General features: G+C 43.1%; 1 protein-coding gene across 5 annotated transcripts in view; it reads right to left on the bottom strand.

Moving 5' to 3' along the window:
* Positions 1–25,035, bottom strand: part of LOC113957683 (phospholipid-transporting ATPase FetA-like) — a 93,379-nt gene that overhangs the window by 33,271 nt on the left and 35,073 nt on the right. For all 5 annotated transcript variants that reach the window (XM_027665348.1, XM_027665352.1, XM_027665349.1 and 2 more), the window contains 7 exons: positions 18,820–18,878; positions 9,018–9,131; positions 6,729–6,827; positions 5,781–5,842; positions 4,154–4,226; positions 3,923–3,993; positions 2,768–2,850 (listed from right to left, as the gene is read on the bottom strand). In XM_027665348.1, the coding sequence (XP_027521149.1) occupies positions 2,768–2,850; positions 3,923–3,993; positions 4,154–4,226; positions 5,781–5,842; positions 6,729–6,827; positions 9,018–9,131; positions 18,820–18,878 (561 nt within the window). The remainder of the gene's footprint in view (positions 1–2,767; positions 2,851–3,922; positions 3,994–4,153; positions 4,227–5,780; positions 5,843–6,728; positions 6,828–9,017; positions 9,132–18,819; positions 18,879–25,035) is intronic.

Raw genomic sequence — 25,035 nt, 5'->3', positions numbered from 1 at the left:
TCATGATAAGTCTTCACCACTATATATTCTAAAATCAAAAATGAATGTTATTTTCATAGAAAAGTAGCTCTACTCTAGGGCAGACAAATTGTCCGACTGGAAAGATGAAATGACTAGGAAATTTAGCGACACATGACATCAGAGCTCATACGAACAACTATGTTCATCTTCTATTTTATCATCTGGTTAGTCCAACAACAACCAGACCTGTACCCCATCATTACTGAAAGCCTGCAGCAGCCAGACCCACCTCTCTGCTTCCCTTGCAATCCTTGAAAAGCACAAAGGAAACAGAGGCTTTGCACTGCATCCTGAAACAGCACAATGAGACTTTGGCAAACCAAACCCAGGGCATGATCTCCCAGCAGGAACAGTGTCTCTGTGGTGGGACAGTGCTCATGTGAGCACCTTGAGTCTGCTCTCCTGTAAGCGAGTGGGTCTGGGTTGATTTTGAGATCTGAAGAGATTCGTCCAGATGAGACAAATCACAAAAGAGTGAGAAGCTCTACAGATTCACCCAATCGACCCAACAACTGCAGCTGAAGACACCACAGCAAGACACATGCCTCCTGTCTCCCTCTCCCACTAACAGCAATAAGATACCTGGAGTGTATTTCAATTGAAAGGTTAAATACTGCCAAGTCAACATGTGATAAGTAGTAGATAACTGAAAAGTATTGTTTCTTTTCTCATCTCCCAGTTCCCTAAATCAAATAAAGAAGTTCAGTGTTTTGCAAGCATCTTCCTTATCTGAACCATCACTATGTCAAAAAAACATCATAACTCACATTAAGCATTCCACTGAGTGCCTGTATTAGCTGCTCGACCCTTTCCTCTCTTCCTGTCTTAAAAAGTAATTAGAGAAAGAGTTACATAAATATTTAAATATTCTGCAGAGGTTTGCTAAGGGAAATGCAAGGTTGGGTCTGATTCCAGGCACTCTTCCCAGTACACTGTCAAATATAAATCATCCTGGGAAACATTTTATTCATTTTAAGTATTGTGAGGAGGCCACTTTTATTTACAACATACCTAAAATAGAGATTTACAGAATAAATAAATATCTGATAAGAAAATTTGCAATTTTCCAAAATATTTTTAAACATTTTTTTAATTAAGCACTTCCAAGAATGCAGTGCTCTCAGATAAGCATCACACTGAAAATGCTTGAAAAATTATTTTAGATTAAGATTTTGCTTACAAATTGATAGACATTGCAGCCTGTTAGAAAAATAATTAAGGCATGCCACTCCTATTACTAACATAAAGCATTTAACTGCATCTGTAAAAATACATTTCTCAAGACCTAAAACACTCAGAACCTCAGCCATTACTTCAGAGAAACCCTGATGTACTGAGCTGATATTCAGCAAAGACCACACACGTTATTGCCTAAAACCTCAACAAAGAAGGCAAAAGAAACTCTACCAGGGACAGTGCCAGCTTTATACTCTTTGCCACATCCCCACCACCTGTCCTGGAATCATCAAAAAGATTTTTTTAAAAGTTATTTTCCTCCTTTATCTAAAATATTTCCTGAGAGCCTGCAATCCTTGAGATGTTCCAAGGACAGCAGCACTCACTCCAACCCTTTCCATACCGACTATCCCTGTAATCCTGTCCTCATATCTAAGCCAGCAGGGCACTGCAGAATGTGACTAAACATCACTAGGTCTGTTCCCTCGTCCTCTCTCCACAGGCAGATGATGTGTGAGCATGGAGTATTCTGGTTTTGACAGATCTGGCTCCTTTCTGTGTATGTGCTGTTACACACTCCCAGGTATTCAGTGACAGGACACATGGCAATGGTTCAAGTTGCACCAGGAGAGGTTCAGAGTGGATGGTAGGAAACATTCCTTTGCTGAGAGGGTGAGCACACATTGGAACAGGCTTCCTAGAAGGGTGATTGATGCCCCCAAGCCTTTCAGGTTTAAGAGGCTTCTGGACAATGCCCTTAAAAACATACTTTAGCTTTTGGTCAGCCCTGAAGAAGTCAGGCAGTTGGACTACATGATTGTTGTAGGTCCCTTCCAACTTTTATTCTATTCTGTTCTCTCCTATCCTATCCTATCCTATCCTATCCTATCCTATCCTATCCTATCTTATCCTAGTCTATCCTATCCTATCCTACCTTATCATATCCTATATTTGATACACAAAACAGCGCAAAAAAGGACACGTTTCCTGTTAACCACATCTGCACTGCCTGCCTTTACATATTTTAAAATGCAGTCTTTATTGCAGCATTGAGAGAGGAGAGGAATGCTTTAGGCTGGGAAGAAGTCACCTGTCCTGTGTGCACAGAGTTAGTCCTCGGGTTTGTGTGGTGACTGGAAAGTGCTGCTGCTCAGAAGATAAATGTAATGGGTGCATCAGCATTGCTGCATCAATGTAAAAGTGCAGTGTGAGAATGTTTTGAGATCAGAACTAAGCATAAGGTTTTGGGAAAACAGTTTCCATTATGCAGTTACATGAAGTCTTTTACTGGGGTTCAAGGTGGTGTAGTATCAACAAGTACAGACAGATACTAAAGCAAAGTGTGTGTCCAGAAGTAGAATTGCCACCAATGCAGTTTCAGGTTACAGCCATGCATGGTACAGAGACCTGCAAGCAAAGAGGGACCTCTTCTTCTACATATGCTGTTTTGCTGGCACTGTTTCCAGAGAAGTCCTAGCAGGAGGCAGTGGACAGCTTGGAAGGAAGAGTCCTAACCACCCTCTGGACTCTGGAGTTTGGGCAAATCCTCTGAAAAGTGAATTTTACTCACCATTAAACTCTGTCAGCTTCTGAAGATCTTCTCCAAGTTCTGCAGTGACTGTCAGTGCCTGCTTCACCTTCAGGTTTGTTTCACTGTGACAAACAACATGAGACAAAAACATGAACTGAAAGTCATATGTGAACTGAAAGCTCTCCCTGAAAGTCACTTCTGCTCTTGGGGACAGTCTTCTTCCTTGGACATCTGATGGACTGTGTTACCACATGCCTTTTTCACCTGGCCAGTGCGTGTAGATTGTCTCTTTCAGTTGCAAAGACAGAGGAATTCTGGGCATGGTATCATGGTATTAGAGGAGGTGAGGTGAGAGGTGAGGTGTGTATCCTGTCACTCATGACACATTTGACCCCAAGGTATCTGAGCACACAGGAGAGCTCTGGATCTCTCTCATGGTATTCTGATCCTGAAGAGTACTCCAGTCTTGGGACTAGCTAGCTGGGGAGTTTGAAATGCAATGTCAAAAGAATACTGCATTTGTTCAGGGCCTCTTAAAAGTGGTACTTGTATGTGCAAAAGCTACAAGCTCATTTTCAGCAGAAATCAAACAGGGAAAGTCCAGAGGGCTGTCTGTAGGGTCTTGGGAGAGACACAATCTCTTGAACTCTCTGGTCTTGCTTATATACAGGCAGTGCAGAAACAACAGTGCAAACTGAGTCATAAAGATGAGGTCAGATCCAGTTTATTCCAATTAATACAAGTTGCAGCCCTCTGCCTTGTGGCCAGTTGTGTCCTGGAGTGAGCAGCATTTGGAAGCCTTTGCAGTGTGCATGCATTGATATTATGGTATAGCAGTCCAAAGGAGATTACTGGATCTATTCATTATGATCATCTCACTCAGATAATCTGCCTAAAAGAAAAGACTAAGGGAGATAAAAAAACCAGAAAGCTTCTGCCAGTGACCTGTGATATTGCACAAACATATGTCTAACTCTCAGTGTTATAACTAACTGAAAAATTCCCCTCTAATGTGACTGAAGGAGGCAAAAGTATCCATCAGATGATGTTATTTTCAATATACCTATCCAAAGTTTATTCTACATATTATGAAACCCTGGCTACAAAAGCTATTGCAGGTACACCTGCAGCACCCAGGGTCACCAGGCTTTGCAATAGTGGCCGTGACTGCACCCAAGGGCCAGGCTCACTTACCCATCCAACTCAGCTGTCTCGATGTACGTCAGGCTGTGCGGTTCACTGCTTGAGAGTAACAGTAGATCAGCCTGAACACAGACAGACAAGGTTTGGCATGAGTTCACACAGTCCGTAGGCGCTGCACCACAGTGCTGCTTGTGGTTACTGCCACACTAAGACTGATTTTCTTGTGAATGATAAGAGTGACAGAGATTAACTGTGATCAGGATAGAGAGAAATGGCACTCACCGTCACAAAGTTGTTGTTTTCTAGCTTTATTATATCCCCCACTTGGACATTCATCCATTTTTGTTCCTTTAACCTGCAAGAAAACTTCTGGTAAGGAAGCACATAAAGTGAACACCACTTGGGAGAGCAGTATACTTGTCTCTGCTCCTGGAGCCAGACTTGGGCTGTTGATAAGATGGAACAGGGTCTGCCATGGTGTGTCCTGATCCACACTAAGCTAGCGGACCGCTACAGTGCAAAGAACAGTAAAAAGCAGTGGCTGGGGAGACCTGTGCCAGGTTGAGACCAAGTCCCACAATGGCACCACAGTTCATGTGAACTGTCCTTGTCTCTGGACTGACTACTCCCTTCCTTCTCTTAAAGGGCCACATTGTCTCAGAAAATAAACCTCTCTATTTTGTGTAAGTGACTTCTCAAGCACCTCTGAAAATTGCTGATTGTGTTAAGTTTTCAAAGTGGTATTATAGGTCACAGTAACTGGATGTCAGGAAGGTCAATGCAGGTGCTTTGGCTGTGCATGTGTCTATCTAAGCCAAGTCTGCAGTGGTCTTCACAGCACTAAGCCAGACATGCATACAGGCAGCCAGCTAGACTGCAAGCACAAATGTAACTAAGTCATGATAACTGTATATGCAAAATCTAGAGGTGAGAAATATCAGGAACTACCTCAAAACAGGACTGATACTTAAGCTTGAACTCAGCTCAGCCTTGCTTTTTTAATGTTGGTCAGAACTGGTCAGGACTTGCGGTTTCCAGTTTTAGAAAAAGGCAGAATGTTATAAAACTTCTGTTTCAATGTGTGTTTCCTAGACACAGTAACTAATATGTAGTAGACTAAGAAACTGGTTTACTTAGCAGAAAGCACAAAAAATGTGTTCCTATTCTTCAGTTTCCAGTGTATATATTTTTAACTGTTTGATCATCTGTTGACGCTTACACAACATACTGTTTGCTATCTATAGTATGGAAGTCACCAGAGACTTCACAACTGTCTACAGCTGTGTCCTACACAGAGTTGGACTCCATGGAGCTGCAAGTAAACAGCACATCTGTCTGCCATGAAAGCCAAGGCCTCTTCTTTTGTTTTTCTGCAGGAAAGAATAGTGCTAACAGTGCAATGTCCAAAGCACACAGCTGAAATATTTTTAAGTACATTTAAGCCAGAAGTTCTACACACACTCAAAGTATTATGACATGTACGAGGGAGTAATTCCAGTTTCTTAATTTCAGATAACTTGTTGATAATGCCTAGCATTGCTTAATGCAAAATAAATGCTGTGAGCATAAATGGACACAGAAGATCACTTTGCTTGTCACCTCTGGGGTAAGGAGTAAAATAACTAAGTACAAAGTACTGCTTACTTAAACATATATATCCAGGAACAGAAGGAGTTTACTTTTTGTCAGCACAAGGTCACAGCACAGATTGCGGTACTATGCCTTGGGTTCATTAACTGAACACATAGTCTAAAACTGCACAACGAACGAGTGGTGTGAAACACAATTCGATTTTAAAATGTTTAGGGATTCTCAGGAAACATACACATACACCAAAAAAAAATTTTAAAATATTACTAATAGAATGTTCTTGCCAGTCAGAATTACAGTAAAAATAAAAAAGACTTACATGCCATTGATCAGGACCTGGACTGGGCGGTTGTTGACGTGTTTGTCGCTTTTGTGTCGATTCTGAAAATTGGATCAGTAAGTTAAAAGGCATTTCCAGGAAACCAAGCACACTAGAGCCGTAGGCTGTTCATTAACATTTTAGGTTTCCACCCAGCTGGTTGAATGGGTCAGGCAGATTAGGGTCACGGCTGAGTCAGAGTCTAGTGCATGTTTACACTCGTAACACAGGGCATAACTAGTCTGCAAAGAGCAACAGGCAACACAGGGCTTATTCTTGGAGGGAGGAAGGAGGGTAGAGCCTTATATGTCACTTAACAAACTTCTAACTCGGTGTTGCTTCTGTCCATCTCAGTTTGTAAACACCAGAGAAATTAATTCTTCTGCTTCGATACGGAAAGTGGCCACAGATGTTTTGGCATTGCTCCATAGAGTATCAAAATTATTTTAATAATGAGAGAAAACCAGATTATAAAATTAGCTCTAATATCACCCCATGAAATCATTGGGACTTTGGCTATTAGCCCTGTTGGAAGCAAACTTTGGTCAAAGCTGGGCAAGTTTGAAAAATCACAGGTGGGCTGAGCTCTTGCTTCCTACCAAATGTTTTTTTCCATATACATTGAGCTAGATGACAGAGGATGAGTTCTCCAAAGTGGAAGCCTAAGAACAGACATATCCAGCGTCCAGACATATCTATTGGTGACCACATTTTCAAACATGCTGAGCAGTTTCAGAGAAAGTCAATGGGGCTGCTCAGCAATATGAAAATTCTAGCTCCTTTTTAGGTAACAAACTGTAGATCTGGGGATCTAATCTCAGACCCCATCTTGGCCACAGACTAGTTCTCCAACTGCCTGCCTCCGGCTGCGTTTAAGTGGTTTGTTTTAGTCACTGCTGAAGTATCACAGACAAACTCCAAAGTACAGGTCAGAAATGCAGATCTTACAAAATCATCGATGGCATCTTTTACGCCTGACACAGCCAGCACCAGCACCAGGGGCACCACTGTTGTAAACCAGGCCAGTGAGGAAATCTGGGGAATCAACTGTGGGAAGAAAAGACCTCAGTTAAGAAACTTCCTGCCAGTTCAGAAAACCATTGTTTCCTAATCAAGCTGCAGACAACATTTTTCTGTAGCATCTGAATATAGAATAAAGACAGAAATGCAGTTCTATCCCTGATATGTGACCCCACAAAGGTGGGAGAGCCAGGGAACCCAAGTTTTACTTACAAACAAGCTGTAATTTAAGTTATAAACTTGGAGCTGTCAAAAAGTGTAGTGGGTTGCTATTTCTTCTTGTTTGTAAAATTAGGATTGCAAAGTCCCCAGCGGATTTCCTCGGAAATACTGACATGGGCAAGCAAAGCCTGCTGTGAGGAACTCAGAGCTATCTGAGCAAAGCCAGCTGTGCAGAGCCTTCAAAAGCTTCAAAAGTTTGTTTCAGCAACTCTTAACATTTTGCTGAAGTAAACTTCACATCACTAAACAATACACAGCTGTTGCCAGGGCTGACCTTGCTCTTCCATGACCAACAAAGCCATTTTTGTTTCCTACATCTTTAATAGTCAGAGAACCCAAGAGTTCAAGGTAATTCTGTCATGCCTTCAGTGATGCAGAGGTAGATGTCTTACCCCCGCATAGTTCTCTTCCTCTAAAAGCACAGCACTAGGGATGGAAGCAATGTAAAACCAGAATTAGTGTGTCCATCAGTTTGGATTTTGGCAGTGTCAACTCCATGCGCATTGTGAAGTTGACATTTCTGCACTGTCACAGCCCAGATTGTCCAGGCACCACCAGATCTCTCCAGGAGGAATGATGTTTAGAGGCAAGCACAGATCTGTTCAGCTGTAGAGGCTGCAACTGCTACCTTCTCACCTAACTGGCAATATGCATGTCCCACTGGTCTGTGACGAAGGAGTAGGCAGACAAGAGTCCCCACAGCCTACACATCACATCCACTCCCAGTGAAGGAATTGATACACCCAGTGCCACAGGGATAGTGTGAGGGGAAAAAATTAAATGGAGCAATATATAGATATAACAGACTAATGTCTGCCCTCTTTAGACTACCTTGATGTCAAGAGAAAGCTGTGTGCTTTTATATACAGTCTCTCCTAGATGGCTCAGCAAAACACGCAGTGAAATAATTTAAGGCAAATAGTGTGAAACAGTATGAATTTGACAGACAAACAGCTAGAGTGCAGTACAACAACACAGGAACAGTACTGTCAGCTTGGCTGAAAAGGCATCTTCACTAGTTTGTTGAGAAATATACTATCACTGAAATTTCCAAAATCCATTCCCTGTAAATAAGCAAAGATATAGGTGGTTTGCTGCAGGCTTGACCACATTTTACCTATGAGTTTTTTGAGCTGAAATTGCAAAAAAAGCATTTGAAATGAGTTATTTTGCAAATTTGTGTGCACTGGAATGGTCAAATTTAAAATATCATACTTGAAACACAATCAAAATTATACCCTTTTTCCTGATAATGTGTGCTCTGATATGACTCAACAATAACAGAGTGCACTGCTGTATTTTAGCAAAGTGCAAAGGGTCAGAAATCCTGGTATCAATTTCTCCAGTATGTTCAGCTTTCAGGCAGAGTATTATTACCAGCAGCAATGAGCAAGGTGCAACTTAACGCCACTATGATCCACAGGGTTCAATAGTGTCACCAGTGTCTGAGACACTCCATATTGGACACCTTCCTCACCCTGAAGCAGGGAGCAGCAATATTTCCCTTTATTTGAACTACCCACAACATTGAGCCTTCCTGATGTTAACTCCTTCCTGCCCAGGGGAACAGCATAGGTTATACATTTATTCTTCTTGCTGCTGCCTTTGAGACTGCCAATGGCATCTGCCTTAAAATCTATTGGGAAGAGACAACTTGGCTTTATACTACAGAAGGAATAAGTAATGCAAATCTGAGGACAGCCAGGAGCAGTCAGATGTAGACACAAAGGGGCAGTAGGACATGACATGAAAAAGTTGCACAATTTGTTGAAAACTTTAATTAAATTTTTTTCTTCATTTAGTTCAAATCCTCATATGCAAAGCTAAGAGAGAAAATTGCTTTTTCTCTGCCCTACTTTCTACCTCCTATAAGGTTTTACAAAGACACTAATTCACAACAGGGATATAACTTGCTCTTCATTACATCTGTCAAACATAGACTGGCTTTGATAACAAAGAACACAAGCTGCTGGAAACAGCACAGTGAAGTCATACCTGCAAAATCAGCAAGAAAAGAAAGTAGGCATTGGCTATTCGCTGAAACTGTTCAAACAGGTTGAGAGGCAGGAAAGTGAAGAAATTGTATTTCGATGTTTTAATTGAATTGTTCTGTAAGGAAAAAAATATAAGGAAAATAAGTAGGATTGGTAAAACAGGAAACAAAATTACAGCACAACACATTTCAACTGTGTTTTACTTGCTTATATTTAGCAATAGCATTGTTTCCAAAAGCAGCTCAAAAACCGTTTCCTTTTCCCCCACACAATCATGCCAAGCCTGGATAAACAGAGAATTCCTTTTGGAACTGGTGAAAACATGATGCTCAGTTTATGCCAGTGCTGATACAGGTACATATAGTTGCTCACAAAGAGACACATTTTCACTTTATTAATAGTCTTCTTACACATGCACAAATAAAATTAAGAACTGTAACCAGCACACAACAATTTTGTTGTCAGAATCTACAAAGCAGTGTTAGAAAACACATGCCAGGTCAACCATCTGCAGTTTGCCTGAGACTCTGAAGCACACATCAACTGGACAATTCCACAGGAGCTAAAGGTCCTCTCATGAGCAGAATACGACATTATTATTATTTTTGGTTGATTCAGCAACCTTTCAGCTCAGTAACTTCAAGGGGTGGCTTGTTTCTATTCCACAAAGATCACTTGAATGCGGTGTTTTGCAAACAGCCACAAACACCAGAACTCGCTATTTCAGCAAGCAAGTTGCAGCTCTGTTCCCTATTTCCAGTTTCCTTTTCTAATTGCAGATGGCCCCTCCAGCCACAAGAAGCAGCTGCTCCCCTGTCCGTCTTCTGCAAACCAAAGACCCAAGCTCTAGATTAATGAACTGGGCATTTTCTCCTGCAAAGCTCGGAGAACTCTGGTCCAATACTTGATACCAGCCAGTCAGGCTCAATCCATCATACTGAGCCCACCAGCTTGTGCTGTCCCTTCAGTTTTCGATGCTAGACTTTCTTTTCATATGAAGTTTAACAGGCACTCATTCAGGTTTAGTCCTGGAAGGATTTATGTCATCTGTTCCCAGCACATCTAAAATTCTGCCCCCCAACGAAGCTCTCCAGATGACCCCTATTAACCCCCTCCCAGGTAACCTAAGGTATGACAGCACAAGGAGGCAGATATGAAGTGCACTGTCATTCTGTAATAGGTTTGCTGGTTCGACAGAAGTGAAAATGGTGATTGCAATATTGTAAGAGCCTTTAGATATTGCTAAACTGGTGGGAGGACAGAAGTTACTAAGTATGAATCACAGCCCACTTCTAACCCCTGCATTAATCCACGATCTCAACATCTACACTGGCACACATCAGCATTTTTACATCACTAAATCATTACTTAAGATTACCAGTGTAAGGTGTGTAGGGAGGAAGCTACTCCATTATAGGCAGTTACTGGATTTCTTTATGTTCAGACACAAAGTACAGCAATGTTATTCAGCATTAACTTCATGTTTTATCCTAGGACAAGCTGAATGAATAAGTCTCTAAAAGGGCAGAAATGGAAACACTCTTCATGGAAGAGCTAGAGAAATCCTCCCATTGATTGCACTCCAGCAAGAAAGGACATTTATCAGCAATCATCATATAAACAATATTGCCTCTCTTCTTTTTTAAGAGGAGGCTGGACGTGGCACTTAGTGCCATGGTCTAGCAACTGTGGTGGTAGTGGATCAAGGGTTGGACTTGATGATCTCAAAGGTCCTTTCCAACCCGTCTGATTCTATGATTCTATGATTCTGGCATTGCATAGCCACCTTCAAGTGTCATTAACTCTGTCTGTGTCATGACACACAGTTAAATTTGGTTTATTTCAAAATTCTTTACCATGGGATATGTATTGCAGACAGCCTCCATGGACACTGCTGAAACAGAAGCAAAGGAATAGCAGCATCCTCTTCAAACCCAGCATAATGAGAACTAAACTGCTTGACAAGACTGTGTCCACCAGACACAGAGTCTAGCAGATTTTTTAATAAAAACTGGATCTAAATATCCTCCCTGCCCACTGTTCTGAAGTATCACAGTCACTTACTTTAAAAATAAAAAAAATGAAACAGAAGACAGTAGCTGCAGGAAAAAGTAAGTGCAGAGGACCTGACCTTTGTGCATCAACAGATTTCAGAGGGTCACATACAACATGGGAAAAACTACTCAGTAAACACTCAGATAAAGTTCATAGATCTTTGCCTGCAAAAATCTCAGAGGGGAATAAGAAAAGAATGGGAGTGGTTTATTTCAAATCCTGTCTTCTATTTCTGTCCATTAATTACGTCAGGAAAACCACCGAATGAACCACAGCCATTCACTTTGTTTCCTATTGCCATTAGGCATGGTAAAAACCCCAGACATAACAGCTTCCAAATGCTTAACTACAGGAATCTGGACATCCAATGTATTCTCTGTGGTTGTTCAGGATCATGATACTGTTGGGCACACACTGTCTTTTGAGACACTGGAACACTTCAGACCTCAGAATAAGGACAGGGAGTATTATCATGGATTTTTTCATTGTTCTGGAATCTATAATTAAAACTAATCACCTGAAAAAAACCCTCATAACTACTATGAAGCTTTCTAATTCAACACGTAACTTGTTCGTGGACCCCAAGGACTAAAAGAATATCAATGGTAAATTATGACAAACTAGGGAAACCTTCAGCCTTTCCAGTTCAAAGCTCTGCATTCCCACATCATGGATACAGTTGAACTCTGTGCAAGGTATCACAGAATCACAGAATGGTTTGGGTTGGAAGTGACCTTAAAGATCATGTTGTTCCAATCCCCCTACCATGGGCAGGAACACCTTCCACTAAACCAGGTTGCTCAGAGCCCCATCCAGCCTGGCCTTGAACACTTCCTGGCATGGGGCATCTACAGTTTCTCTGGGCAACCTGTGCCAGGGCCTCACCAACCTCATGACAAAGAACTTCTTCCTAATATCTAATCTAACTGTACTCTTTCAGTTTGAAGTCATTCCTCCTTGCCCTGGCACTACATGTTCTTTATAAAAGTCCTTCTCCATCATTTTTGTGGGGTCTCTTCAGTTACTGGGAGGCCAAAATCAGGTCAACCCGAAGCCTTCTTTTTTCCAGGAACAAGTCCAGTTCTCTCAGGTATCATTTATGTTTTCATGGAACACTACAGGGCTGTGTGCTTTGATAGCTCAGGCTCTTGTTGACTACAGGGAAATCTCAGTTCATCTTTGCTCTTGATCTTACCTTTCTATGTGATGCTGAACACCATCATCTGGTACGCTTTAGAGCTGTACCAGAACGTGACTCTGGGGTGGGAGGGGTGCTTTGGGAACCTACAGCACCGCAGTGTGTTAAATAGTCCATATGCAGCCATCATTTTATAAGCAACGCCTCTAATACATCATCTGCCTCACATTCCCCATGCTCTGCCTTCAGCAAGGGAGACTCCCATAGAGAAAAAGTCATGGAGAGGAAAAATCTTTTTAACAGCAACTAGGCGTTGAGAGGCCTTACTGGAACTTCTGGTTTTCCTATAGATTTATAAAAATCAGCAGCTAAGCAAAGCAGCTCTATGGGCTAAGCACAAAGATGGGAATGGGGAGCTTTACTCTTACTCCCAGACTTGCCCTAGACTTCTGCTTTTCTGAGGGCAGTCCCTGCATGCACCTGTGTCCTAAATGGGCAGGTTTGAGCGTGGTTACCCACCATCAGCCTCAAGCTCTCCAGATGCGAAGCTTGACACCAGAGCAACGTCGTCGTCTGTGGGTGAGGGATTATTCTCATCTGCTCTTTTCAGGGGCTAGATTCACACCTCCTGGAGGTGTGACTCCACCAAAATGCTGTCCCTAAGAATAGCGCTCATCGCGCCACAGTTACACAAGTCCAGATCTGGAGGATGAGCTGTTACTTTGGGGGTGTTTTCAGAAGCCTGCCTGTGACGTCCGACTGCAGGCAAAACTCAGCAGATGGTTCCTACCTTTGTTCGCTGAGCAAACAAATCATCTTCTCACCACAAAAGTCACTAGAAATAAGAGACGCTGCTGCTTTTGTGGCTAGATTATGAGGGACTAAAGGGTATGGCAGGGTATTGACCCTCTGAATGTATACCCCTGGCTCAGTGAAATAATAGTTCCCAGTAGCTGGACAAACTAGCCCAAAGAAAATTTTAGCAAAACTTCAGCAATCCCACAGGGAGGTGTTATGCCACAATACGTGGCAATTTCCCTGGTACCCGCGTAGCAGTAGGTACAGACTGATGAACAGCTGAGAAGCAGAAATGTCTTTCCCAGGTGTTTTGATAAAGCCTTGCAAGGAGGCAGCGGGAGCACAATTCCATGGCATTTTGTTTGACTGCAGCAGCACTACTGGAAAGCATGCAGATGCTATAAAGCGAATATGTGACCGTAGGGCTGTGAATGTGCTCAGGAAGATATTTAACAAACTCATGTAGCAGTGCACATGGTGCCACAGAGGCTTTGCTTCTACAGGGAGTACAGAACAGTCAGATGAGATCAGTTTTAAGCCTTCAAAGTTCACTGCCTTATTCCTGATGGTGGGCAGCAGCCCGAACTCTACAGAACACTGAGAAAGGGCAACAGGATGTAATGGTGTTAATCTGGTCCCTGTAAAGGTCCCTGTAAAAAAATAAACTCCCAGGAGTAAAAGACTGGCCAAACACCAGAAATAAAAATAACTAAAACCAAACCACAATTTTTGGTCTTTTTTCCCCTTTTTTTCTTTTTTTTTTTTCTTTTTTTCTTTCAACACAAAAACAATGGGCATTTCTTACATATCTAACCCCTCAGCCCCCTCTTGGCAGTACTAATAAAACAAGTTCCAGGATCTCATCACATATTCGGTATTCCAGGAAAGTCTCTAGGAAAATGTGGTCACTGGTTGTGTTTTCCTGTGCTGTTCCTTCTGCCTGCTGTTATCCCATTTACTGAGCAGTTAATCATCCCTGTGGTGAGTGTCCTCATCATGGTGGTGCAAAGGAGGACACAGAGGTGCCAAGGCTTGACAACCTCATGTCATTACTCACAGGTGGGTCAAGCACAGGACCTAAAGTCAGTCATCCTCTTTGACTACACTGTGTTCTCCTCTGGCTCAGCTCAGTAGCTGGAGCTGCTGCCTGGAAGGAAGGAGGAGAGAAGAGAAGGGCAGAGCACTGCTGAGTGGTGCAAAGGAGGCAAACTCCCTACCACTATACTCTGTTCATTAGGGTCTCATACAACAAGATTCCCACCTAGTATGATCAGTTTTGTCTCCATGAGGTCTCGTCTGATGAAGAGTGAAAGACTTGGTCCAAAGGAGAATATACAGACTTCAGTGAAGCTCACATCTGGCACAGCTCAACCTTAATGTGCTTATCAGGGCCCTAATATGCCTTAACGGCCTTAACCTCACCTGGTGTCTCAATCCACAACCGCAGGAGCTCATTTTAGCCCAGCCTTGAGCCTTCTATCCTCACCTAAGCTACACTGTAGGAGTCCCTCTCTCCAGACTGACATCTGTCCTAGTTTTCCAGACAGACCTATCCAGCTCTACCTCCTGAATGGACCTTGGACTTGTCCTATAGACTACTGCTCCTTCCTGGCTCCCCAGGTGGGCCCTGGACCTGGTTCATCACCCTACCTTGTCTGGGATGGTCAGGATGGGCCCCATTACCAGCATCCTGCCTTGTCTCCCTCAGCCAGATGCTGCAGGACTGCACCCTGGTCAGTGAGGGCTCTGCCTGAGCTGGGATCACCTCCACACGCACTCCCAGCTTGGCCCTCTTGTAGGGCAGCCCTGCTCTGGCTGCTCCCTGACAGTGCTTCAGCTGGTCTTTATATGAATCCAGCTAACACCTTTCTAAATGCAGGAGTACTGCAGGTTGCTGCTGCATCTATTCATTCAGGGGCTGCTCAGACCACTTGTCACTTGATCAGATGATACTCCCTTTGGTCTTGAGCATGAAGGACACTGGGAGGCATTTGAAGTTTGAGATGGGAAGACAGGGCCTGGTGCCACTACCCTGACCACATTGATAAAGTCCTTGAGGATAACCTACAAGGCATCCTTCTGAGATCAAAGCATGCAAACAGAGAAGGTGCTTCAAAAGCAGAGTCTGAATCCACTACTGAAGCTCCCTGCTCTCCGATTAAATTTCAAAGAGATAAGAACCCAGCTGCTGATCCAGCCAAGGGCAATGTGTATTGGCCATAGGAAGTTATATACATCCCTCCTATTTCACTAAAGACTTTATCAGGTGACCCGAGAAAACAAAAGCAGAGTCCAAGTGGCCCCCTTGCTGCTGGTTCTGACAAAAGAATGTTTGACCCTGAATCCTGATCCAAGATGAAATTTGTCATTGACTCATAGGCCCTGAATTTCCTCTCCTATTGTCTGAAAGCCAATTTCAAAGTTGTTTTCACAGCCCTTCATGACGTCCCAGTGCAGCTGTGCTAAATTCCAATGTGAAAGCGAAGAAATAAAAGGGAACTGGGATCAGAGCAAACATTAAAAGCCTTTAGAAGAGATTTCCTTCTCGAGAATGTTGATGTAGAGCCCATCGTGGTGGACCCACAAGGGCAGTCCCCTCTGTAGCTGTGCTGGGGACAGTGCGGACAGACTGGGGACAGTGCAGACAGATTAAACTGACTCAGATAAGAACCTTGATTAAAGCCCTTACATCTTTCTGTACCACATCTGCCACCCTGCTTTTCATTTTATTTACACAGACAAACCACCTCTTACTGAATTCAAGAAGGCTCTTTCCACTGGCAGTGTGAATAAACATGGGATTAGGACTTGACTTTTCATTTTTACTGACCTATATTGAGTCCTTTTTTGTGCTGTTCCAGGTGCCTTTGCGTGCCACTCATTCACACTTGGTTTCTGAGTCATTCCTAACTAATTTTGTCAGCTGGTGGGTAGTACCTACCTTCACACTCAGCCCTTCCAGTTAACTGCACAGCACTTTGTTTTGAATTTAGTTTTATTTTCTAACCCTCCTGCTCAGCTAGAGAGGCTCCGTGGCTGGAGGAGCATGGTAGGGACACTCTGCAGTTTAGCAACTTGTGTATTTTCTGATGAGCTCTGGAAGGGAATTTGCCCTCTAAAGTTTTCTGCAAGTTCTGGTGTGATGGATCTGGACATGCCCTTGCATGCATTGGCTGACATGGCTTTCCACAGAGCAGCATCAGGTTCCTGCAAAGCTGGTTTCAGCATATTCAGGAGTCTCCCTTCATACCAGGAGGGCCAGCTTTCAGCAGCTGCCAGAGCTGATGTCACACACAATAGAGTTTTCAAGTCTTTATCAGCTCCTCTCTTCTCCCTTCACAGATATCCTGTAAACTTTGCATTGGGAAGGGACAAAGTCCCACCAGGGATAGCGATATTCAGGGACAACACACCCACCTCTGGTTGTACTTTCCCACTTCCCTGTTCTCACTGAGATTAAAGGAGGACAAAGCATATCTGTACCTTTGATCTATGCCTACATAATAGAGACTCTCCTTTTAGTGAAAGGCTCAAACCTTCACACCAGCTGGGACATGGAGCCTGGCTGCAGTAGTAAGGCAATACACAACAGCTCAGTTTGCATTTCCCTTTCTTTTTCCTTACTGGCCTTTCTCAGCAACTGCCTCACCCTAAAGAAACATTTACTGCCTCATCTAGCATTGTTACAAGAACCTGTTCTATAGGTTTTACAGCTAATGTGGCCTTAAGTTACCAAGTAAATTAAACCTTACTCCTGCAGCTTTTACTGTCTAAAATACTTTGTTATATTGGTGGGTTTCCTTTGGATCTTGGTGGGTTTTCTTTCTCCTTGGGCCACATCCATGTGCTAAAGCAGTGCAACCCCACGATGTTCAGACAAATCTGAACGTTAGGAAGGGGCCCAAATCTGACGTTTGCCTGGAAGAGCTAACTTTAAGGAGCATCATGTGTACGTTTATGGGAGGGTACCAGGAGACTATTTCTCTTTTTGGCATCTGCAGATGCATCCAGCAATCTATAGCATGGGATATGAAGCAATTTATGAGCAAAGTTAGTCCTTTTCATACACCATAGGAATGTGGGGTTAAACAAATTGAACTTTGGCCAGGGCTTACTGGAAATAAGCAGCCCAGGAGAGGATGTAGAGCCGTTAGTTAGGGCAGTGCTTGCATCACCACCTACGGTCTGTTAGTACCTCACCATCCACTTACCACTGGAAGGCTTGTCTCTTTTGGGGCAGTTTTCTGGATTTCCTAAGCCTCAGTCTACACTGGACTCCTGAAATCATGAGCCAGAGCTGACTAAAATGAGGGGCAGGATTACTGAAACTCATTGCCAAGTTTTAACAGATTATACTGAGCTAGCTTTTTGGCTGCCTTCACTTGAACACCTAATCATAAACTTATGGAAATTCTGAAGAGTTCTTAAAGTCATCTACTTAAATGTGGCTATTTGCAAATCCCTGGGCATATAAGCAATCAGCTGGGAAGCAATGTCATGCAAAGTCAGTTTTATGAATGGCTTTTCACAGAAATAGGCTTGTAACCAGAAGAGTTGCTTGTTCTCTCTACCCTGACACCATTGCCCATCTCCCTCCTACTTTCCTGCTCCCCTACAGCACATAGCAATCATTCAATGGAAGATGACAAATCCATATGTAGTGGCAACACCCACCCCAGTATGCTATGGGCAGGTTCTGTGCAAATCAAGTGTACTTTCCCAGTCTCAAATCACCAGTCTTGATAAGACATTCACATTGCATAGTCCTTTACATATATTAACTTCTATTTCACATTCAGGACTCATGCAGCAGCTCTGGACCTTTGAAGACTCTAACCTGTGTTATGCAGTTTGTGGATGAAAAGTGACCACTGAAAACCATCCAGTTAATGCTGCCATTAGTCCAAGCTGTTGGCAAGTCAGACTGTTGACCTCATGAGAAGTTACAGTGTTCTAAAATGATGAGTTTTTTCAGATTTTACCAAGAAAAATACTTGTAAGTAACTGAATCATTAATTTCAGCACTGGAATTCAGATATTCAGAGGAGAAAAATGCACAAAATTTATTTCACTATTAACTGCCAGCTGCAAACACTTTGAAACAATTCAGCTTCAGGATGGCCTCCTGGAGGGGAGGACCCTGGGGCCAGGCAGGACACTTCTAGTGGTTGAGCTAGCCCTCCTCCTCCTCACATTGCATCAACAAATGTTGCACGTGCTTCAGAAATCAAGTTGCTGAAGGGGCTCCCTGGCACATTAGCCTGGCACATCTGGGTCACAGCCAGCCCGTGTCAAGGCGCTCCTTGGAGTCACAGATTTAACTGCACAATGTGAACCTAAGTAGGCTGTTAAGGAGTTGGCAAAAAAGCTGGCAGGAAGCCACAAGGTCCAGATTCAAAACCTTCCTGACAGAGAGGATTTCACTCCAAGAGCTGAGGAACTGACACATTTCCTTTCATGTTTTACTTTAAATGGAGACACATTTCCACAGAAAAGTTCCCCACCCCTCCCCAGGTTCCATTATTGAAAAGCCTTGCAGCCTGATCCTGCAAATGCTTTGACTGACAAATAATTTTCTGGAAGCGTGTAATGCCACTGTGTCATGCTTTTCCAGGATCGGATCTCCTTCAACTGCCCATTTTGCAGGCTGACTCAGCAGCCATCCATTTCTGATGGTTCACCTGGCATGTGTTTGCCTGGTTTGCAGATCCATGGCTGGTGTGTAGTTCTGTTCACAACACTCAAGACGTGAAGCAGATGCAGCCACATCTGTGACTACATCTCCATGAAACAACATACACTGGTTACTTACAGCATATTCAAACTGCAGATTAAAATCCCGGTTGTTTGCTTGAAGTTGTCTCTCTTCCTCTGTAAAGAAGAAAAGAAGAAGAAACGCATCAGACATGCTTGAGGGCAAGTGGAGTCAATAGAGATATGAATGAAGCATCAGAAAATGAAAGCAGAGTTGCTAAAAGGCAATGGCACCATGAATCTTTGCCCTGTGCCAACTACCCCATGTCAGGGAACTGGAGAGGGTGGTGACACTGATGGAGCAGCACTGTGGACTGGTCCTATAGCACTCTAACACCCTATGCCAAGACAACTCACTGCAGTGCCAGTGCTGGTTTTACAGGTTGTAAACTCTTGGGTAAGAATTGCCACTTAACTAGTGGTGTCATTATTTCTGTCCTGCTCCATCTCTTCCCCCTGAAGTCTCTGGAGTTATTGCCATCAACCTACTGTTGGTGCCCTTCCTCCAGTACAAGTGCATCTCTGAGCATCATCCCACAGATGGGACACCACCACTGTAGCTATCATGAAATCAAAAACTACTGGAAGGGATATCAAAAGGTCATCAAATCTACCCTTTACCTCAAGGCAGAGTCTCACCTGTCACTCCAATAAATGTCATGGAAAGCTCCAGTGATGGCTGTTCTTCAAACTGCCTATTCTAGGACTGCAGTATCCTTCCCCTGGGGGACTTTTTTTCTTCATTATCTAACATAAAATTACTTCAATTTAGGGAGGTTTTATCTTCTCCTGGGATGGTCAAAGGTGCTCTTCTTATTCCCCTCAGTTCCTTGTGCTACTTGCCAAGGACACAGAGTAGGGACAGTCAAAGGAGGGAATTGTCCCTCTCTACTCTGTGCTGGTGCAGCCTCACCTGAGTCCTGTGTACAGTTTTGGGCACCACAGTATAAGAAAAATATAAAAGCTATTAGAGGGCATCCAAAGGAGGGCCATGAAGATGGTGAAGGGCCTAGACTGGAAGCCACATGAGGAGCAGCTGAGGTCACTTGGTTTGTTCAGCCTGGAGGAGACTGAGGGGAGATCTCATACCTTACAAGTGGAGGGGAGGGTGTTAATCTCTTCTTGCTGGTGACCAGTGACAGGATCCAAGGGAACAGCATGAAAGTGTGTCAGGATAGGTTTAGGCTGCATATTAGGAAAAGGTTCTTCACTCAGAGAGTGGCTGGGCACTGGAAAAGGCTCTCCAGAGAAGTACTCACAACACCAAGCCTGCCAGAGTTCAAGTGTTTGGACAATGCTGTCAGGCATGTGGTGTGATTCTTGAAACCGTCCTGTGCAGGGATTCTATGGTTCTGTGATCTGAGTTCATATGTACTGAGGGCTGTTATGCCTTATGGTAGTCTTCCCAAGGGTAAGCAACTCCAGTTTCTTCAGTCACTTCTTGCATAAATCTGTCAGTAATACCATCAGTCTTGCCACTCCAGTGGGCTTCCCAGCTAGTTCAACCCACTCTGAATGCACAGTGGCCAAAATGGGCCATAGTTTGCAGCTGAGGCCTTACCAAAGCTGATTAGAGCACAAGGAACACTCCACTTACTTTGCAGAGAATGCATATTATATGTAAGAATTCACCTAGAAGTAATTTAAAGTAATATCCTTATGCACTGCCAGCATGCAGAGGCTCCTCAGAATATGATCCATTTTGGCAGATCCTTTCCAGCAGAGCCAATGCCTCATCAGGGAATGCAAATCTTTAATTTTTCCTGGCTGAACTGCGTCCAAATTCTTTCAGACTATTTCTCCAAGTAGCCAATTCTAACCCTATCTTTCAGTGTGTACGCAGCTCCTGCCAGCGAGGTGCTATTCGCAGATGTACTAAACATGTTCTTTATTCTGTCAGCCAAGATGTAGAAGTAAATATTGAATACCAGACTCAGGATGGGATATAGCCTTGATGGATCTCTCAAGTTTCATAATCAGTCATCAATATCTGTTGTTAATGCCTTTTTTTTCCCCTGAAAAATCTGGCACTAACTGTACTGTGATTTTATATCAAGTATGTATCTCCCATTTACTTGTAAAAATGCCACAAGTGACAGTCAAGATACATGGCAGCTATCTAAGGCTTTTTCAATAGCCCTCTGGCTACCACTAAAACAGAATTAATTTTGGTTTGATGCAGTTTTTCAGGACTGCGGACTGTTAATCATCTCTTCCACACACACACACACTTCTCATTACTTTGAAGTGGTTTGTTGGATTGTTTTAACCTTTACTCAGGTGAAGCCAATCCATCTGTAATTGCTCAGCTTTTCTTTTTCTCCTGTTTCAAGATAGATGCTGTGCTTGCTCTCTTCCCAGCCTCCAGAACTTTGCATGCCTGTGCACCAGAAACTCTCAAAGGCAGCAGCACTCCCGGGCATACTTTACCTTACACAGCCAAGCCATTCTCTCTCTACTGCAGCCCAAAACCTCCCCCCTTCTCCTCTGTTTTTGGCAACTACTATGTTAGATGTCTAAAGAAAAAAAAAAAAGGAAAAAAGAAGAAGAAGAAAAAAAAAGAAACACAACAAAACCCCTCTGATTTCTTAGGCTTATTTGCTAGGTTTTTTTGCATTGAGCAGCAGACATAAACTGTCTTTGATCTCCCTCTTACTAGAAGGGTTACAGAACCCCAGAGATCCCAACTTTTACAGAACAACTTTTATTGCCCTTTATGTCCTTGATAGCGTTTTCTCACATTGAGCCTTTTCCACACTGTTTGTCCTGGATAAAACAAGCTGTTTTACACCTCCTAGAGGCATCCTTCCTCTGCTTGAAGCAAATGTGAAGCTTGGGATTTCACCATTTTACTCATCCTTCTGAGCCTTTCCCTGAAAGGTGATAACTTCTAGATGTGCCCTTAATATCAAATAATAACATAAGTGTTCTTAAGATCAATTAATATTATATGTGCCCCTAATATCAATTATTTAAGGAAATGATAGCTCTGTTTAATTCTCCCTCCACCCTAGAATTCCTTCCCATGAGATCTCAGTTACTAGTTCTTCATATTTACTGAAGATTTCCTTCTTGAAGTCATTTTCAAACAATTTCCTATTGTCATGTTTTCTAAGTATCATCCCATCATTTCATAATGATTCCTATTTACGCTCCCTTCTGCTTTCACAGGACCAGCCAGCTCCTCCCATTCCCTCCCTTTTGGAGGGAATCAGTTCTGGAACAACCTCCTCTCTAGCTACAAAAAATTGCCCATCTCTGCACCAAAACTCTGTGCCAACTGAACAAGTCAGGTTCCTCTACGCTCCTCTCCAACTCTGCCTCTGCACAGCTAGAATTCTTCATTTGCCACCATGCCCTGCCTCTCGGAAAACTATTATTTATTTTTTTTTCACAGAAGACTGCCCTTCTCAGTTTGCAATGGATGTGTTATTTACCCTTGTAGCATTACTCAGAGTTCTGCAATTTGTTCATGTCTTTCTTCACGCTGCATCTCAGACCACGCAGTCATACAAGGAAAACCTCTGTTAACCTTACAGAATTAGCTTTATTCTTTTCTATTAATATTCCAGCCTCATGAGTTATCACAGCACGTGTCTGCTACACCTATTAAATGATGTGTTGAGACATCTAGTTCTTCCTGTTTGTTCACTCTTGCATTAGCAAACATCTAAGCTGTTCAGTACATTGAACTGCTATCCTTCCTCCTTTCCCTCCAATGACCCTACAGATAACACAGCATCCCTAATTTTTAAGCCATTTTTCAGATCACCATTTTTTGGTTTCTGTCTGTGGACTGTTTTCATCAAGCCCTCTAAGCACTAATGTAAAGCTATGTTAGCAGGCAAATGTGCTTTTCCCCTTCTTCAGGCACATCCAGTTGTGTCAGTCACTTTGGAATCAGCTCCCATCTGCCCCAACTGGGTGATTCAGACCAACCACAGAGGCTTCATTCAAGGCCCTCAAAGTGCTTAATCCTTCACTGCTTTCCTTGGACACATTTTTCTCATCCTTCACAATGGGGAGAACAAAGTACTGAGAGATCAGAGTGACTTATCTGGTGCCCCAGAGGAAAACAGAAGCAGAGCTCAAGAGGTCCAGACTCGCTGGGCTTCAACTATTGAGTTATGTGCTCCTTCAGGAATCTTCCTGAGAGCAACCAGTATTATCAAAGCCGATGAAAGATAAAGCTATTTGTTACAAACAGAACTTCCCAACACTCGCATGTTTCCTGCCATACAGTAAGTGCTGCTCTTCTCCCTTCCCAGGGGCTTCCAATCTAAAGAAATCGCACAGAAAAGAGAAATGGCATTAATGTAAATAGGAACAGATGATAGAGCTTGAAAGCCTGTTGGGCTACACAGCAGAGCCTCAGTGTCACACGCAGGCTTCTAAGAGTCTCTGAAGTCCTCAGTGACCTTCTGCTTTGCACGCAGAAACAGAAATCCAAGTGCTGCAGGCAGCACTGTGAGCTCCTTTGCTCTTACCAGGGCTTGCTGGGAGAGTAAGGAGCCAGCCATCCCCTTCCTCAGGTCGCCCCCAGGGTCTTTGCAACCAGGGCAGAGGCACTTAACACGAATTTGAATTCAAGGGTCTCAAATGCTCTTAGAAACAAGCTGACACATGCATGTGTTCCAGTGAGGAAAGGAGACCAGCTTCTCAGCACAGTGAGAGATAACATTCTCCAAATGGCTTTTATGTTAGCCACACAAACGGCTGCAAATGGCTCAGGGATGGCACAGAAACATGAAGCAGCGGGACATGAAACAGAACACAAATTAAAATCAAGGCACTGCATTCCCATGCCTGATCATACGGCACCTAAGGGCAGGTTTTCTACGACAACACATTTCTGAAGGCCCCAGATAACTCTGAACCTGGTTCAAAACTGAATGGAGCCTCTGGCTGCCATAGCCATCCATCCCTCTCAGAGGCAATGTCCTTAAAGGCCAAAACATGAGACTAATTTCTAGTGATGAGAATTTAATTCTTCCTACTGGGTAACAGCCAATACCTTTGGCTAAATCAAGAAAAACCACAATAAATTGCACAGGGAGCCTCATCCAACAGCATCAGCAAGAACTTTCTGTCTTCTGGCTACACCAAAGGAGAACCACTCTGACCACACACACAGGGAAATACTGCCTCAGTGGGTTCATTTTTACCAGCTGAGGACTGTGAGATCCTACTGCTGTGCCTCCTAACCCGGCAGTTCTCAACTACCACAGACCATGTGACTCCTTTTTGTTTTGGAACAGTTTGGACAGAAATTAAGCCTCTTGGATGATCATAATAAACAAAAATATAGGAAAAGTCAAGCATTACACCAGCTTTGTCTGGAAACCATAACTCAGGGTTTTTTGGCTGCAGATCCAAGCATGCATGTCTTATCATGCCCTGTTGATTCTGAAAGCAATGAGGAAAAAGGGAGGGGGAAAGCTGTAGGGATATCAGATGAGAAGTTTTTAATTTCTTGAAACTTTTTAATATCTCTAAGTAACTCAAATGTTCTGCTTTTGCAAACTGCACTCACTGGAAAGAAGGAATAGTATTTGTGCTCCAAGTTATCATTTCACTGCCACTGAACACTATTTTAAATTATTCATCAGTGGAAACTTGGTGCACATAAATATGGCTTAGTGCCCAGTTCTTGGTCTAACCACTGAGACCAAGTCACTGGGAAAGTGCCTGTTTTCTCAGGCAGACAGTTTTAGGAGCTAAACCGCAGAATAACATCTGTATGTAATAAAATTAAACCCATGCCAAAAATCAGCTATAAATGTAACTGGCCAGCCCACCAGCCTTCTTCATTTAGGACTGCTGCACGGAAAAGTCCTGCAAAAGGTTAGACTCAAAATCTGGTCAGACAGCCTGGAAATTTGTTTCTGGTTTATGCTAAGGAGAATGTGCCAACAGCAATGCTTTTACAGGGTATTGGAAAAGTTTTGTAGATATTGGGTCTTGTGGCTTCAAGAAATGGGAAATTAAGATCTGCCTGGTTTTGCCAAGTCCTATGCAAACTAGGCATTGATACCTCATGCACGAAATGAACACAGCCCAATTAGGGGAGCGTCTGCGTAACTAACCCTGACAACAGAAGAGAGACAACATAAACTCTGTAAAAATAATAATCTCTACTCCACCCTTTAAAGAAGTGACCTCAAGAGCAAAAACTCTGCCCTGGACCAGCTACAAAGAGTGGCATCCAGGAGCTGGACTCATCTCCCTGGATTCCCATATAGCATGGTTCTTAGCAAAGCTGTTAACCCTTATC

This window comes from Corapipo altera, unplaced genomic scaffold, assembly GCF_003945725.1.
Source record: "Corapipo altera isolate COAL_440 unplaced genomic scaffold, ASM394572v1 61045, whole genome shotgun sequence".
NCBI classification, from domain to species: Eukaryota; Metazoa; Chordata; class Aves; order Passeriformes; family Pipridae; genus Corapipo; species Corapipo altera.
Note: the sequence above shows the minus strand (reverse complement) of the source record. Positions and strands in the feature narration are given on the sequence as shown.